This window comes from Hemiscyllium ocellatum, chromosome 29 (genome assembly GCF_020745735.1).
Source record: "Hemiscyllium ocellatum isolate sHemOce1 chromosome 29, sHemOce1.pat.X.cur, whole genome shotgun sequence".
Classification (NCBI taxonomy): domain Eukaryota; kingdom Metazoa; phylum Chordata; class Chondrichthyes; order Orectolobiformes; family Hemiscylliidae; genus Hemiscyllium; species Hemiscyllium ocellatum.
This window is the reverse complement of record NC_083429.1, coordinates 15,096,176-15,112,119: the sequence shown is the minus strand read 5'-3', so window position 1 is coordinate 15,112,119 and position 15,944 is coordinate 15,096,176. Positions and strand designations below refer to the sequence as shown.

Below are 15,944 nucleotides of genomic sequence, written 5' to 3'. Positions count from 1 at the left end.
TAATACAATGACCAGAACTGTACACAATACTCCAAGTGTGGCCGCACCAGAGTTTTGTACAGCAACATGACCTCGTGGCTCCGGAAATCAATCTGTCTACCACTAAAAGCTAAAACACTGTAATGCTTCTTAACAACCCTATCAACCTGGGTGGCAACTTTCAGGGATCTAAGTACATGGACGCCAAGATTTCCCTGCTCATCTACACTGCCAAGGATCTTACCATTAGACCAGTACTCTGTATTCCTGTTGCTCCTTACAAAGTGAATCACCTCACACTTTTCCACATTATACTCCATTTGCCACCTCTCAGCCCAGCTCTATGTCCCTCTGTAGTCTGTAACATCCTTCGGCACCGTGCACAATTCCAACGACCTCAATGTCATCTGCAAATTTACTACCCCATCCTTCAATGCCTTCCTTCAGGTCTTTTAAAAAAATTACAAACAGACCCAAAACAGATCCTTATGTTATACCACTAGTAACTGATGAATATTTCCCAAAAACTACCACCTTCTGTCCTCTTTCAGCTAGCCAATTTCTGATCTAAACCGCTAAAACACCCTCAATCCCATGCCTCTGTATTTTATGCAATAGCCTACTGTGGGGAACGTTATGAAACACCTTAATGAAGTCCACATACACCACATCAACCACTTTACCCTCATCCACCAGTTTGGTCACCTTCTCCAAGAACTCAATAAGGTTTGTGAGGCCCGACCTACCCTTCACAAAACCGTGTTGATTATCCCTAATCAACTTATTCCTTTCTTGATGGTTATAAATCCTGTCTCTTATAACCTTTTCCAACACTTTACCCACAACAGAAGTAAGGCTTACTGGTCTATAATTATCAGGCTTGTCTCTACTCCCCTTCTTGAACAAGGGGACAATATTTGCTATTCTCAAGTCTTCTGGCACTATTCCTGTAGGCAATGATGACTTAAAGATCAAAGCCAAAGGCTCTGCAATCTCTTCCCTGGCTTCCTAGAGAATCCTAGGATAAATCCCACCCAGCCCAGGGGACTTATCTATTTTTACACTTTCCAGAATTGCTAACCTCTCTCCTTGTGAACCTCAATCCCATCTAATCTAGTAGTCTGTATCTCAGTATTCTCCTCAACAACATTGCCTTTTTCCAGTGTAAATACCGATGAAATATATTAATTTAGCTCTTCTCCTATCTCCTTGGACTCCATGCACGACTTCTCACAACTGTCCTTGACTGGCCCTAATCTTAGTCTAATCATTCTTTTATTCCTGATATACCTATAGAAAGCTTCAGAGTTTTCATTGATCCTACTTGCCAAAGACTTCTCATGTCCCCTCCTGGCTCTTCTTAGCTCTCTCTTTAGGTCTTTTCAGGCTAACTTGTAACTCTCAAGTGCTCTAACTAAGCCTTCGCGTCTCATCCTAACATAAGCCTTCTTCTTCCTCTTGATGAAAGATTCAACTTCCTTAGTAAACCACGGCTCCCTCACTCGACCACTCCCTCCCTGCCTGACAGGTACATACTTATCAAGGACACGCAGTAGCTGTTCCTTGAATAAGCTCCACATTTCAATTGTGCCCATCTCCTGCAGTTTCCTTCCCCATCCTTTGCATTTTAAATCTTGCCTAATCGCATCATAATTGCCATTCCCCAGTTATACCTCTTTCCCTGCCATATATAGCTATTCCTTTCCATCACTAAAGTAAACATAACCGAAATGTGGTCACTATCACCAAAGGGCTCACCTACCTCCAAATCTAACACCTGGCTGGGTTCGTTCCCAAATCCAATGTGGCCCCGCGCCTTGTTGGACTGTCTACATACTGTGTCAGGAAACCCTCCTGCACACATTGGACAAAAATGGACCCATCTATAGTACTCGAACTATAATATTTCTAGTCAATATTTGGAAAGTTAAAGACTCCATACAACTACCCTGCTACTCTCACTCCTATCCAGAATCATCTTTGCAATTCTTTCCTCTACATCTCTGGAACTTTTCACAGGCCTGTAGACAAATCTCAACAGAGTGACCTCTCCTTTCCTATTTCTAACCTCAGCCCACAGTACCTCAGCCGACAAGTCTCAAACATCCTTTCCGCCACTGTAATACTGTCCGTGACTAAGAATACCCCACCTCCCCTCTTTTACCATCTTCTCTGTTCTCACGGAAGCATCTAAATCCCGGAACCTGCAACAACCATTCCTGCCCCTGCTTTATCCATGTCTCTGAAATGGCCACAACATCGAAATTCCAGGTACCAACCCAGCTGCAAATTCACCTACCTTATTCTGGTTGCTCCTGGTGTTGAAATAGACATACTTCACACCACCTCCCTGCGTGCCTTTGCCCTCTTGCAACCTTGAAACCATATTTATGACCTCACTACCCTCAACCTTCTGGACACTAGAACTACAATTTAGCTCTCCATCCCCTTTCTGAATTAATTTAAACCCTCTCAAATAGCATTAGTAACTGTCCCCCAGGATATTGCTACCTCTCTGGTTCAGGTGTAGACCATCTTTGTTTGTAGAGGACCCCAAAATAAGCCCCAATTATCCAGGTATCCAGAACCCTCCCTCCTGCACCATCCCTATAGCCCAATGATCAACTCCTCTTTCTCCCTATTCCTCACCTCACTAGCACGTGGCACAAGCAACAAACCAGACATAACAATTCTGTTTGTTCTAGCTCCAGGCTCCCTAGCTCCCCTCAAGGATCCTGAAGATACGATCTGAGACATCATGAACCCTGGCATGTGGGAAGCAAACACCAACTGTGTCTAATTCCTACAGAACCTCTTGTCTGTCCCCATAACTATGGGGCCCCAGTGACTAATGCTCTGCTCCTCTCTCCCCTTCCATTCTGAGCAATTCCATACTCCAGGACAGACTCTGTGCCGGAGACCTATACCCCACGGCACACTCAACAGTTTCCAAAATGGTATTCTTGCTATTGAGGGGAACGGCCACAGGGGATCCCTGCACTGTCTGCCGGTTCACTTTCCGTCCCCTGACTGTAATCCATCTGTCTTTTACTTGTACCTGAGGTGTGACTACCTCCCCGTACCTTCTCTCAGTAACCCCCTCTGCTTCCCGAATGATCCGAAGTTCATCCAGCTGCAGCTCCAGTTCCCTAACGCAGTTTTCGAGGAGCTGGAGTTGGATGCATTCCCACAGATGCATCAGCAGGGACACTAGTGGTGACCCATACTTCCCTAACTTCCGTTCCCAGCATTCTAAATTCCCAAAGAGACTATATAAAAATAAAGAATTTTTAAAAACTAGGTGCCTTCGCAATCTGGCACACAGAACTGTTTTTTCAGGTTTACAGGAGAAGGATGTGTGGGAGACACTACCTTGGTAGAATTTCAGGTAATCCAACCACCCAAATATATGTATAAAACCCATATAAACCACATCCACTGCTCTATCTCTATCAATGTGTTTTGTTACATCCTCAAAGAATTCAGTAAGGCTTGTGAGACACGACCTGCTCCTCTCAAAGCCATGCTGACTATCTCTAATCAAGCTATACTTTTCCAAATGATCATAAATCCTGTCTCTCAGAATCCTCTCCGATAATTTGCCCACCATCAACGTAAGACTGACTACTCTTCAATTCCCAGGGCTATCCGTATTCCCTTTCTGGAACAAAGGAATAACATTTGCCACCCTCCAATCATCTTGTACTATTCAGTGGACAGTGAGGACCCAAAGAACATCACCAAAGGCTCAATGATCTCTTCCTTCACTTCCCTTAGCAACCTTGGGTATAATGCCGTCTGGTCCAGGGCACTTATCTATCCTCATGTTTTTCAAAATTTCTACCACATTGTCCTTCTTGATATCAACCTGTTTGAGCAAATCAGCCTGTTCCAGGCTGTTCTCACAAACAACAAGATTCCTTTCACAAGTGAATACTGAAGCAAGGTATTCATTAAGGACCTCCCCTACCTCCTCTGTCTCCAGGCACAAGTTCCCTCCACTATCTTTGATTGGCCCTACCCTTACTCTGGCCATTTTCTTGTTCCTCACTTAACTGTAGTGCGCCTTGGGCTTTCCTTAATCCTAGCTGCAAAGGCTTTCTCAGACCCACTTTCATCTCTCCTAAGTCCGTTCTTCAGTTCCTCCCTGGCTACCTGGTAACCCTCTAGAGCCCTGTCTGATCCTTGCTTCCTCAACTATAAGTAAGATGTGCATGTTAGGTGAATTGGAAATGCTAAATTGCCCATAGTCTTCAGGGATGGTAGGTTAGGTGCATGGTTAGGGTAAATGTAGAGTTATAGAATAGGGGAATGGGTCTGGGTGGTTTGCTCTTCAGAGAGTCGGTATAAATTATTGGGCCAAATTTTAAACTTTTTTTTACTCATTCACGGGGTGAGGGCATCGCTGGATAACCAGCATTTATTGCCCAAAGGGCAGTTAAGAATCAACCACATTGCTGTAGGTTTGGAGTCACATGTAGGCCACACCAAGGAAGGATAGCAGTTTCTTTCCCTCAAGGGCACCAGTGAACCAGATGTTTTTTTTCCAACAATCAACAATGGATTCCTGGTCATCACAATCTCTTGATTCCAGATATTTATTGAATTCAAAATCCACCATCTGCCGTGGCAGGATTTGAACCTGGGTCCCCAGAATATTACCTAGGCCTCTCTGGGTTAAGAGTACTAGGCCATTGCCTCCCCATGATGGCCTGTTTCCACACTGCAGAGGTTCTATGACTAAGCTTCCTTCTTCTTCTTGACTAGATGTTTCACATCTCTTGTCATCCACGTTTCCTTCACCCTCACCATCCTTTCCTTGTCTTGGTGGGACAAAACTATCTAGCACTCACAGCAAGTACTCCCTAAACAACCTAGATATTTCTGTCGTGCATTTCCCTGAAAATATCTGTTCCCAATTTATGCTCCAGAAATCCTGGAGCCTTTGTCTCCTCACTGCCAATGGAGTAGCACCAGTGATTGGAGGGTGGCAAATATTATTCCCTTGTTAAAAAAAGGGTATAGGGATAACCCTGGGAATTACAAACAATCAGTCTTATCTTGATGATGGGCAAATTATTGGAGAGGATTCTGAGAGTCAGAATTTATTACTATTTTGGAAAAGCATTGTTTGGTTAGAGATGGTCAGTATGACTTTGTGAGGGGGAGGCCATGCCTCACAAGGCTTCTTGGATTCTTTGACAAAAGACATTGATGAAGGTAGAGCAGTGGATGTGGTGAATATGGATTTTAGCAAGGCGTTGACAAGGTGCCTCATGGTAGGCTCATTCAGAAAGTAAGAAGACAGGGAATACAGAGAAACTTGGCTGTCCAAATTCAGTATTGGCTGGCCCATAGAAGACAGAGGGTGGTGGTAGATGGAAAGTATTCAACTTGGAGCTCGGTGACCAGTGGTGTTCCACAGGGATCCGTTCTGGAACCTCTGCTCTTTGTGATTTTTATAAATGACTTGGATGAGGAAATGGAAGGGTGGGTTAGTAAGTTTGCCAATGACATGGAGGTTGGTGGAGTTGTGGATAATGTGGAGGGTTGTTGTTAGTTGAAATGGGACATTGACAGGACACAGAGCTGGACTGAGAAGTGGCAGATGGAATTCAACGTAGAAAAGTGTGAAGTGATTCATTTTGGAAAGTCGAATTTGAATGCAGATGATAGGGTTAAAGGCAGGATTTTTAGCAGTGTGGAGGAACAGAGAGATCTTGGGGTCCATGTCCAAAGTTGCTATCCAAGTTGATAGGGTTATTAAAAAGGTGTATGGTGTTTTGACTTTCATTAGCAGGGAGATTGAGTTTAAGAGCTGCAAGTTTATGTTGCAGTTGTATAGAGCTGAAAATGTGTTGCTGGAAAAGCGCAGCAGGTCAGGCAGCATCCAAGGAACAGGAAATTCAATGTTTTGGGCATAAGCCCTTCATCAGGAATGATGAAGGGCTTATGCCCGAAACATCGAATTTCCTGTTCCTTGGGTGCTGCCTGACCTGCTGCGCTTTTCCAGCAACACATTTTCAGCTCTGATCTTCAGCATCTGCAGACCTCACTATCTCCTTGCAGTTGTATAGAGCCCTGGTTAGATCACACTTGGAATGTTGTGTTCAATTTTGGTCACCTCATTATAGGAAGGATGTGGAAGCTTTAGAGAGGATGCAGAGGAGATTTACCAGGATGCTGCCTGGACTGGAGGGCATGTCTTATGAAGAAAGGTTGATTGAGCTAGGGCTTCTCTCATTGGAGCGATGAAGGATGAGATGTGACTTGAATGATGATGAGAGGCATAGATAGAGTGGACAGCCAGAGACTTTTTTCCCAGGGTGGAAATGGCTATCATGAGGGGGCATAATTTTAAGGTGATTGGAAGAAGGTTTTATGTGAGATGTCAGAGATAGGTTCTTTACACAGAGAGTGGGTGGGTGTGTGGAATGCACCGCCAGCAGTGGTAGCAGAGTCAGATACATTAGGGACATTTAAGTGACTCTTGGAGAGACTCATCGGTGGTAGTAAAATGTAGGTTAGTTTGATCTTAGAGTAGGATAAAAGGTTGGCACAATATCGAGGGCCAAAGTACCTGTACTGTGTTGTATTATTCTATGTTCTATCAGTATGTTAACAGTCAGGAATTCAAAGTTAAAAATCACACAACACCAGGTTATAATCCAACAGGTGATGGTAATGCAATTGAATGTCTTGGGACGTCAATAATGGTTAGATTCTTTCTTGTTGGAAACAGTTGTCAACCTGACATTTGTGTGCATGTCACCTGCCACTTATCAGCCCAAACCCATAATGTTCACCAAGCCTTGCTGCATATGGACTCTGTCATTTTTAATATCTGAGGAGTCACAATAAGTGCAGATCTTTGTGCAATCATCAGAGAAATCCCCAATTCCGACCTTATGATAGAGGGAAGGTCATTGAAGTAATTGAAGATGGCTCAGCACAGGACACTACTCCGAGGACCTTCTGCACAGGATGGACAATAAATATTGGTCTCATCAGCGCTGCCCACATGCCAAGAAGGAATGAAAATAAACTCTTGGCCAAGTGTTCCCAGAGGTATTGATATGGATACCTTCGCCCAATTAATTTACCAGCATCAGATCCAAAATTGCCTTCTTTGTAACTGGGCCAGGAACACTGGTTCTCATACGTAAACTACATAAGAATCAACGAGGATAATGAGAAAATACCCCAATATCACCACTTTCATAGTTCTTTCATAATTCTGTAACTTCCTGCATAAAGTCATGGAGCATGGAAACAGACTCTTCAGTCCAACCAGTCCAAGTCGACTGTTACTTTAAACTCAACTAATCTCACCTGCCTTTATTTGGCCCATATCCCTTCAAACCTTTCTTATTCATGTACTTACTTAAATGTCTTTTTTTTAATAGATATTTTTATTGAAGAAAAAGAAATTTTTTATAACATATTATTACAAACTTACAAAATAATACACACAAATACAAACATTAATATACAATTAGATATTAAATAAATAGTAGCCAAAACATATCAAACAAAGAGAAAAGATAAATAAAAAACACACTCAACTAACTACTAATCTAACCGATAACCAACCAGAATGTATAACAAACATTATACTTGACCCGCATCCATCGTTTCCTCTGGAAGTTCATTCCACAAGTGAACCACTCTCTATGTAAAAAAAAACTGCCCCTCATGTCCGTTCTAAATCTTTCTCTTCTCACCTTAAAAATATGCCCTTAGTCTTGGAATTCCCCCACTCTAGGGAAAAGACACCCACCAATCATCTTATCTATATTCTTCATTATTTTAGAAACCTCTATAAGGTCATCTATCAACCTTCTATGTCTCAGTCTATCCTGCCTCTCCTTATAACTGAAACCTTCCTTTCGCAGAAATATCCTGGTAGATCTCCAGTTTCCTCTCACAATCCAGAAATGTGCAGGTTAGGTGAATTGGCCATGCTAAATTGCCCATAGTGTTAGGTGTGATGGCGGGGTAAATATATGTTAGGGGAACGGGCCTAGGTGGGTTACTCTTCGGAGGGTCAGTGTGGACTTATTGGGCCAAAGGGCCTGTTTCCATACTACAGAGAATCTAAAAAATCTAATAATAAAATTAAAAAATCTCTTCAGATCCCTCTCCAGCTTATTAATATCCTTCTAGTAGTAACACCAGAATTGGATGCAGTACTCCAGAAGAGGCCTCACTAACGTCCTGTATAACTTCAACATAATGACCCAACTCCGATACCGAAAGGTCTTGAACAATGAAGGCAAACATGCTAAACCCCTTCTTACCCACCTAACCTGATGTAAACTTCAAAGAATTAAGTACCTGAACTCCTAGATGTCTACATCACTGTCCATGTCTGTACTTTTAATTGTATAAGTTTTGCCTTGATTTATCAAAATGCAATATCTCACATTTATCCAAATTAAACTCCATTTGTCACTCTTCAGTCCATTGACCCAATTGATCAAGATCTTCTTCATTGATCACTATACTACCAATTTTGGTGTCATCTGCAAACTTACCCACTATACTTCCTATATTCTTTATGTATTTATATTCTATATTCCTTATTTATATTTATTTCTATGTTTATATTTTATACTTTTTCTGTACTTTACAGATTTTTAATCTCTTGTTGTCATTAAGATTGGTGGAGGAGCAGCTGGTGAAGGAGACTGTCAGAGAATGCAGCAGAATATAGTTAGATTGGAGAGTTGGGCAGAAAAATGGCAGATGGAGTTCAATCCAGGCAAATGTGAGGGGATGTATTTGGAAGCTCCAATTCAAGAGCAAACTATACAGTAAATGGAAAAGTCCTGGGGAAAATTGATGTACAGGGAAATCTGGGTGTTCAGATCCATTGTTCCCTGAAGGTGGCAATGCAGAATGTTCAAGACAAAGTGTTCAAGAAGGCAAACGGCATGCTTTTCTTCATCGGATGGAATTTTGAGTACCAGAGTACAGGTCACGTTAGAGTTGTATATGCATTTGATTCGGCCATATTTGGAATACTGTGTACAGTTCTGGTGTCCACATTACCAAAAGGATGTAGATGCTTTAGAAAGATGGAGGTTGAGGTCTACAAAACCACGAGAGTATAGACAGGGTGGAAGCTTTTTCCCAGAGTGAGGGGACTCAATTACTAGGGGTCACAAGTTCTTTACACAAAGGGTGGTGGGTGCCTGGAACACATCGCCAGCGGAGGTGGTAAAGGTGGACATGATAGCATTACTTTAGATGTGTCTAGACAGATGCATGAATGGGTAGGGAGCAGAGGGATACAGATCCTTAGAAAATAGGCGAGAGGTTTAGATTGAAGATCTGGATCAGCGCAGGTTTGGAGGGCCGAAGGACCTGTTCCTGTAGTGTAACTTTCTTTGTTCTCGTTGTTGTTCTTTGTCTCACTGGAAACCCAGTGGAATACCCTGTGCACAAGATGATGAATGGCATAGAGTGGATAGCTAGAGTCTTTTTCCCAGGGTGAAAATGGCTATCACAAGGGGACATAATTTGAAGGCAAGTAGAGAAAGATATGGGGAGATGTCAGAGGTAGATTCTTTACACAGAGAGTGGTGGGTGCATAGAATACACTGCCAGCGGTAATGGTAGAGTCAGAGACATTAGTGACATTTAAGCGACACTTGGATAGGCACATGGATGACAGTAAAATGTAGGTTAGTCTGAGTAGGATAAAAGGTCAGCACAACATCGAAGGCTGAAGGGCCTGTACTGTTTTATATTCTTTTTTCTAATACCCAAGGAGCATCAGCAGCCTTTTTTGTTATTCAACTCTAAAAATGGTTTCTGCCCCTACCTATCAAAGGAATTGTTCTTTCTTTGTCTTTCCTAATTTGTACTGCTATCATATCTTCCTTCATTTCTTTCTCTTTTCTGAATATTTTATATTTTTGTATATTAATATTTTTAAGCCACACTTTCATTATTGTCACTGTATCACATCCTTATCTGGCTATTTCTGTTTGTAGTTCACCGATCATGTTCATTTTGTGCATTTAGATTAGTGTATTGTAATTGTATATTTGCTCTTCCTAACATCTTTCTTAATCTGTCCCTAAATGGAACAATTTACTCTCTTGTACTGCCTAACATACCCACTGTTGATGCATGTTTCTAGATTGGAGCTAAACAAATGTTGAACATGCACTAACAACCTCACCACCCTGTGGCTGAACACTTTAACTGCCCCTCTGACTCTGCCAAGGACATGTAAGCCCTGGGCCTCCTCCACCACCAAACTATAGCCACCCAATGCCTGGAGGAAGAAAGCCTTGGGAACCTCCAACCACACGGGATCAATGTAGATTTCACCAGTTTTCTCATTTCCCCATCCCAGTTCCAACCTTCCAACTTGGCACCGCCCTCTTGAACTGACCTGTTTGTCTTCCTTCCTGCCCATCCACTCCACTCGCCTTTCAGACCTATCACCATCAGCCCCCACCTCCATCTACCAATCTCATTCCCCCTCCCATTTATCTCTCAGTCTCCTTGGGCCACCCCCTCATTCCTGATGAAGAGCTTATGCTCGAAACATCGATTCCCCTGCTCCTTGGATACTGCCTGACCAGCTGTGCTTTTTCAACACCACACTTGTCAACAAATGTTGAAACGCATATGATTATGGTGTTATTATATTCTGAGCTGAAATCAGCTCAAGGTAATCAGTTTTGCTAGACATGTCAGCTGGAGGCATGATTTCTTCAGCCTGTACCAATGTACTGCTAGGCTTGCCATTTTCAATGTTGAGGAAGTCAGATATATTGCTAATGAGGAGGAAAGCAAGGACAACTAAACCAAGATATCTCTGGATGACTAATGAAAATGAATTTAATATTAAACAAACAAAGGGGGCATATAATAAATGCCAATTTGATATGTTCAACAATTATGCAGAAAAGAAAGCAAATGAGCAAATGGAAAACAAGAGAAAAGTTTAGCCGATAATGGAACACTACAGTCTTTAATGAGACTACAAATAGCAAGCTGAAGTCAACAGAAAGGACCTATCAATTACGAACTGAAATGACAGCTTCTTGCAGAGGAAAAGGATATGGTTAAATAAGTACTTTGAGTGTGTTGTTATTAAAGAAGAGAATACTACCAAGGTTACAGTAAATAAGCAGGTAGAGAAACTACATTGGCTAAAAATAGATATAGTACTTAAAATGATCACAGTGTCCGAAGTAGAGAACGTTAACTTTGTCTATGAATCCAGATGGGATGCATCCAAGATTACTGAGGAGGATAGAAACTGCCTTGGTCTACTGTACTTATTCAAGTTCCTTCGCTACAGGATTATTGTCAGAATTAATCTGCACTTGGAGAAGCAGGGATTTATCAAAAACAGTGAGCATGGTTTTGTTCAGGGACATTATAGCTGACCAACCTGATTGAATTTTTAGAAGAGGTGACCAGGTGGGTAGATGAAGGCAATGCATTTGATGTGGTCTACTTGTACTTCAGCAAGGCTTTGATAAGGTCCCACATGGGAGACCAGTAATAAAGGCAAGTGACTAATAACAAATATACAAGCCCATGGGAGCCAAGGAAATTTGGCAAAATAGATCCAGATCTAGCTGAGTAGGAGGAAGCAAGGGGAGATGATCAAGGCGGGGTGGGGATTCTGCGGTTGTGACTGGAAGCCATCGTCTGCAGAGATTAGTGTAGGGACCTTGCTGTTTGCATTACGTATAAATAGTTTAGACTTGAATGTAGGAGGGTTGACCAATAAGTTTGAAGTTAGTGGGATGGTAAATAATGATGAAGATATCCTTACATTACAGGAGGATCTAGGCCAGTTGGGTGGGTTTATCAGTGGCAAATAGAATTCAATCTGGATAACTGTGAGGTGATGCTGTTGGGCAGGACAATCAAGGTAATGGATAGTAGGACCCTGGGAAGCACTGATGATCAGAGGAACTTTGGTGTTCATGTACGCTGGTACCTCATGCTAACAGGACAGGCAGGTAAAGTGATTAAAAAGCACATATTTACTTAGCTGTATTAGTCAATGCAGAGTTTAAAAGCAGGGAGATTATGCTGCAACCGTATAAAACTCTGGTTAGACCATAGCAATTCTGGAATCTACATTATTGAAGGGATGGGATTGAACTAGAAAGGGTGCAATAAAGATTTATTAGGAAGTTGCCTTAGCTGGACAATTTTACTTAAGAAGAAAGATTGGATTGGATTGTTTTCCATGGAGCAGAGGAGACTGAGAAAGACATAATTGAAATGAATAAAATCATGAGAGAACATGGACAGGAAGGAAATTCTTCCCTTGGTGGAGGGATCAATTACCAGGAACCATAGATTTAAGATAAAGGGCAAGAGGTTCCAAGGGGGATATGAAGAGAAAAGGTTTCATCCAGAGTTTGGTGAGAATCTGCAATTCACTGTCTGTAAGAAACTCTCAACATTTAATAGGTATTTAGATGTGCACTTGCAATACCAAGGATCAAGTGCTGGAAAATTTGATTACAATAGTTAGGTTTCTTTTGACCAGCTTGGAATCAATCGATTTTATTCTGTGCTGTACACCTCTAAGATTCTCAGTGGGAGTTGTAAGTGTATTACTCCTGTTAATAGAACACAGCAACTACTGCTGAAATAAAATTAGTTTTATTTTATTAGTTTTATTCAAATGAGTACAGTGAAAGTTATACAAGTTGTCACTTACACCATCAAGCAAGATACAAAGGTCCCTAGGTACAGTTTTTGTCAGTTACAGCTCTTGGAAAAATAGAGAAGTAAAAAGGTCCAGCTTTGTAGATTTTAGAAATACATTATAAATTGGAGAAAACAAGAAGTTCAAAACAATGGTCCTCCGACTGACTCCACGCTTGCACCTAACCTCCAGTCTGCATTGGGCTCTGACTCCATATTGCACCCAGCTTTACCTCAGGATTCACAAGGCTGGGCTCTGGTATCACCTCGAGACCAGAAGTCCATGCTGAGGCCATGCTAGACCGAGAGACCATCACATACCACCCGAAGACCGCCATGCTGGGCAGTTGGGAGATCGACATACCAAACCGAGAGAACGCCATGCAAGGCTGACAGGACTCCATGCCGGACCAAGAGGCCATCCTGCTGGCTAGGAGGATGCCATGTCAGGCCTGTGCTAAAGCTAGTAGTTCTGAGGCCGAGAGTTCTGAGGCAGCAAGGTCAGACACCGAGAGTTCTGAGGTCGCAAGGTTGGACCTCCTTGACCATCTTATCCACTTGCATGGCCATTTTCAGGGGACTATGGACTTGAACCCAAGTTCCTTAGAAAATATGCTACAAGTTTAGATAGAGGATCAGGAATGGTGCGGGCCTATTCCTTTGCTTTTTTTTTGGTTTTTTGTTTGTCCCTCTGTACATCAATGCTGTTTAGGATCCTGGTATTAACTTTTCCTTGATGTCTGATCTCCAAAAGTGCAGCAATGAAGGTGTCAATGAAACAATAGAGCATACAGATGTGGGTGGTGTGTGTGATATTGTTCATATGTACTTTGAAAAAGTGTTTCATAAAATGCTACATAAAACGTGTTAGGATAATCGTGTGGGATTTAAAGAACTATAGCAGTGTCCCAATGAAATCAGCTCGGGCTTAAAGTGTAGTGATGAAGAATTCTTTTCCAGTGTCCAAGAGCGAATGGTGGTGCCCTTAAAGATCAGTATAAGGACCACTGCTCTTTCTGACATGAATGTTGAATGTTTTAATAGATTTGTGTGTCGGAGCAGGAAGACAATATTTGCAGATGACATGAAGCTTGGAAATATTGTGAAAAGAGAGAATGATACTAACAGACATACCGAAGAGGCTATGCTGTCTGACTCTATGGCATAGGCTGGGGAAACAAATTAGTAGAAATTAAGTATAGAGAAATGTAAAATATTTATTTTATCAAGATAAAAAAGCAAGCAGAAATATAGGTAGGTAAAATCATGAAAGGATTTTAATAGAGTGAACACAGAGATCATTTTTTCTCTTGCAGGAAAGAACACATTTTGGAAGTTATCAATAAAAGACAGTCACTATGAAACCCAACTGGGAAGTCAGGACATACTTCTTTACTTAAAGAGTGCTGAGAATGAGGAACTCACTGCTGACACTGGTTAAATAATGTAAATGTGGTTAAGGAGAAACTAGGCAAAGACATAAGGGAGATGACAATGCTGTGTTATGATGACACCTTTAGCTGAGGAAAAATGGGAAGAGGTTGAAGTGAAGTATAAACACCAACATGGTCTGGTTGAGTTGAATGAAACATCTCTATATTGCCTATCCTGCATAATCCCATGCAAACTAAATGGCAGAAATTTCAAGAGTTACGGAACAGAGAGAAACCAGTGGGTGCTGAATTGTCTCCTCCTACCTAAATGGTTTGTTTGCATTTGAGGAAGACGTTGGCTATGGCATCTGAGTATGCACGTTGTGGTGGAATTGGTAGAACTGAATGATATTTGGCGATTGGCAGTGATAGATGAAAAAAGCAAAGCGGAAAATGACAGGAGCGGAAACAAGAGAATGGACTCTAAATTGGGCTGTGGGAAATGCTGTTGGGTCAAGTAATTGAAATATTTCTGGTCTTATACCAGGACTTCAAGATGATGGATAACATCTTGATGTGAAAGATCTAAAATAAAAACACAAAATGCTGAAAATATTTAGTAGTGCTTAGGCAGTTTTTAACAGGGAGAAACAGAATTATTATTTTGGACTGATGATTCTTCAATAGATCCTTCACAGTGGCAATCCTGTTATTCATCTCCTGTACCACTTTCAATTATACCTGCTTTGTGCTGGTAGCAGTTTCTTTTTCACACTGATGGAAAACAAAATCTCTGAGCCCATCAGAACATCACTAAACTTGAGGTGCAGCTTTGCTTTTACTGCATTGACATATCAATGACTTTTCACTCCTTTAAAAGAGCATCATTATAATGTCAAAACATTATAGATGCATTGTTTTACATGCCAATCCAATTTTACATGATTGTTTTACATGCATATTTACATTTTTGTGTTTCTTTTGTGTTGAAAGAGCTCGAAGGGAGAAGTTCTTTGAGTTTCCACTTCTACAGCGTTACCTGGCTTGCAAGAGTCGCTCCTATTATTTTGTTTGCATGTACTACATGAGGCAGCTACTTATGTTGGTGTTCATTTCTGCTGCCTGTCTTTATCTCGTCTATTGCCATTTCCCAGCATTTTTCCAGGATGAATTCAGTTGCTCCATCAAATCAGGACTCCTGGCCAATGATCCTGGCATCCCATCTGTGATTCAGTGTAAGCTGACTTCAGTGACTATATTCAAGATGATTAGTGTGGTTAATGGTGCTGTCTACCTTCTCTTAGTCCCCATGATTATTTACACCCTACTGCAGCTCTGTTACTGGGACAAACAATTTTTGGCTGTATATGAGATGCTTCCTGCATTTAACTTGGTTAGTAAGAAGATGCTGGGTTGTGCTCTGAATGACCTCAACATCATTCTCCATTTGCTGCGTGCAAACATCAATCAGCTGGAGTCATTTAATCGTCTGGCAATGGTATGCGTTGTGAAGGATGTGAGTGCAGGGGGACATGGTTATACCCTGTTAGATATGATGACACTGCTTGTAGGATTGGAAAACTACACACATGGAGGTGGCGGCTATCCCACTGCAAGCACAGAAAATGGGGAGATTGGATTGCATCAGCGGGGATATTTGGGTTCTCAAGGAGAACAGTATCAGGGTAAGTGACAAGCAACAATATTACAATAAAGCAATCTCAAATTTCAAGCTAAATCCTAAATGCAAAACAGAGCAGCAATAAATCAGACAATGGCAACAGGAGTGTCTTTTAATTAACTCGTAATGTGGGAGTTATTGTGGGAGTAGACCAGTATTTTCTGCCCAATTCTAGAACATTTAAGTCAGGACAATAGTAAATTTCTCATCTA

At 41.6% G+C, this 15,944-nt stretch overlaps 1 protein-coding gene across 1 annotated transcript in view; it reads left to right on the top strand.

The window, feature by feature from the left end:
* Window positions 1-15,744, top strand: part of panx3 (pannexin 3) — a 76,640-nt gene extending 60,896 nt beyond the window's left edge. The window contains exon 4 of the mRNA XM_060846725.1: window positions 15,045-15,744. Within this exon, the coding sequence (XP_060702708.1) occupies window positions 15,045-15,744 (700 nt within the window). The remainder of the gene's footprint in view (window positions 1-15,044) is intronic.
* The last annotated feature ends 200 nt before the right edge of the window (window positions 15,745-15,944 follow it).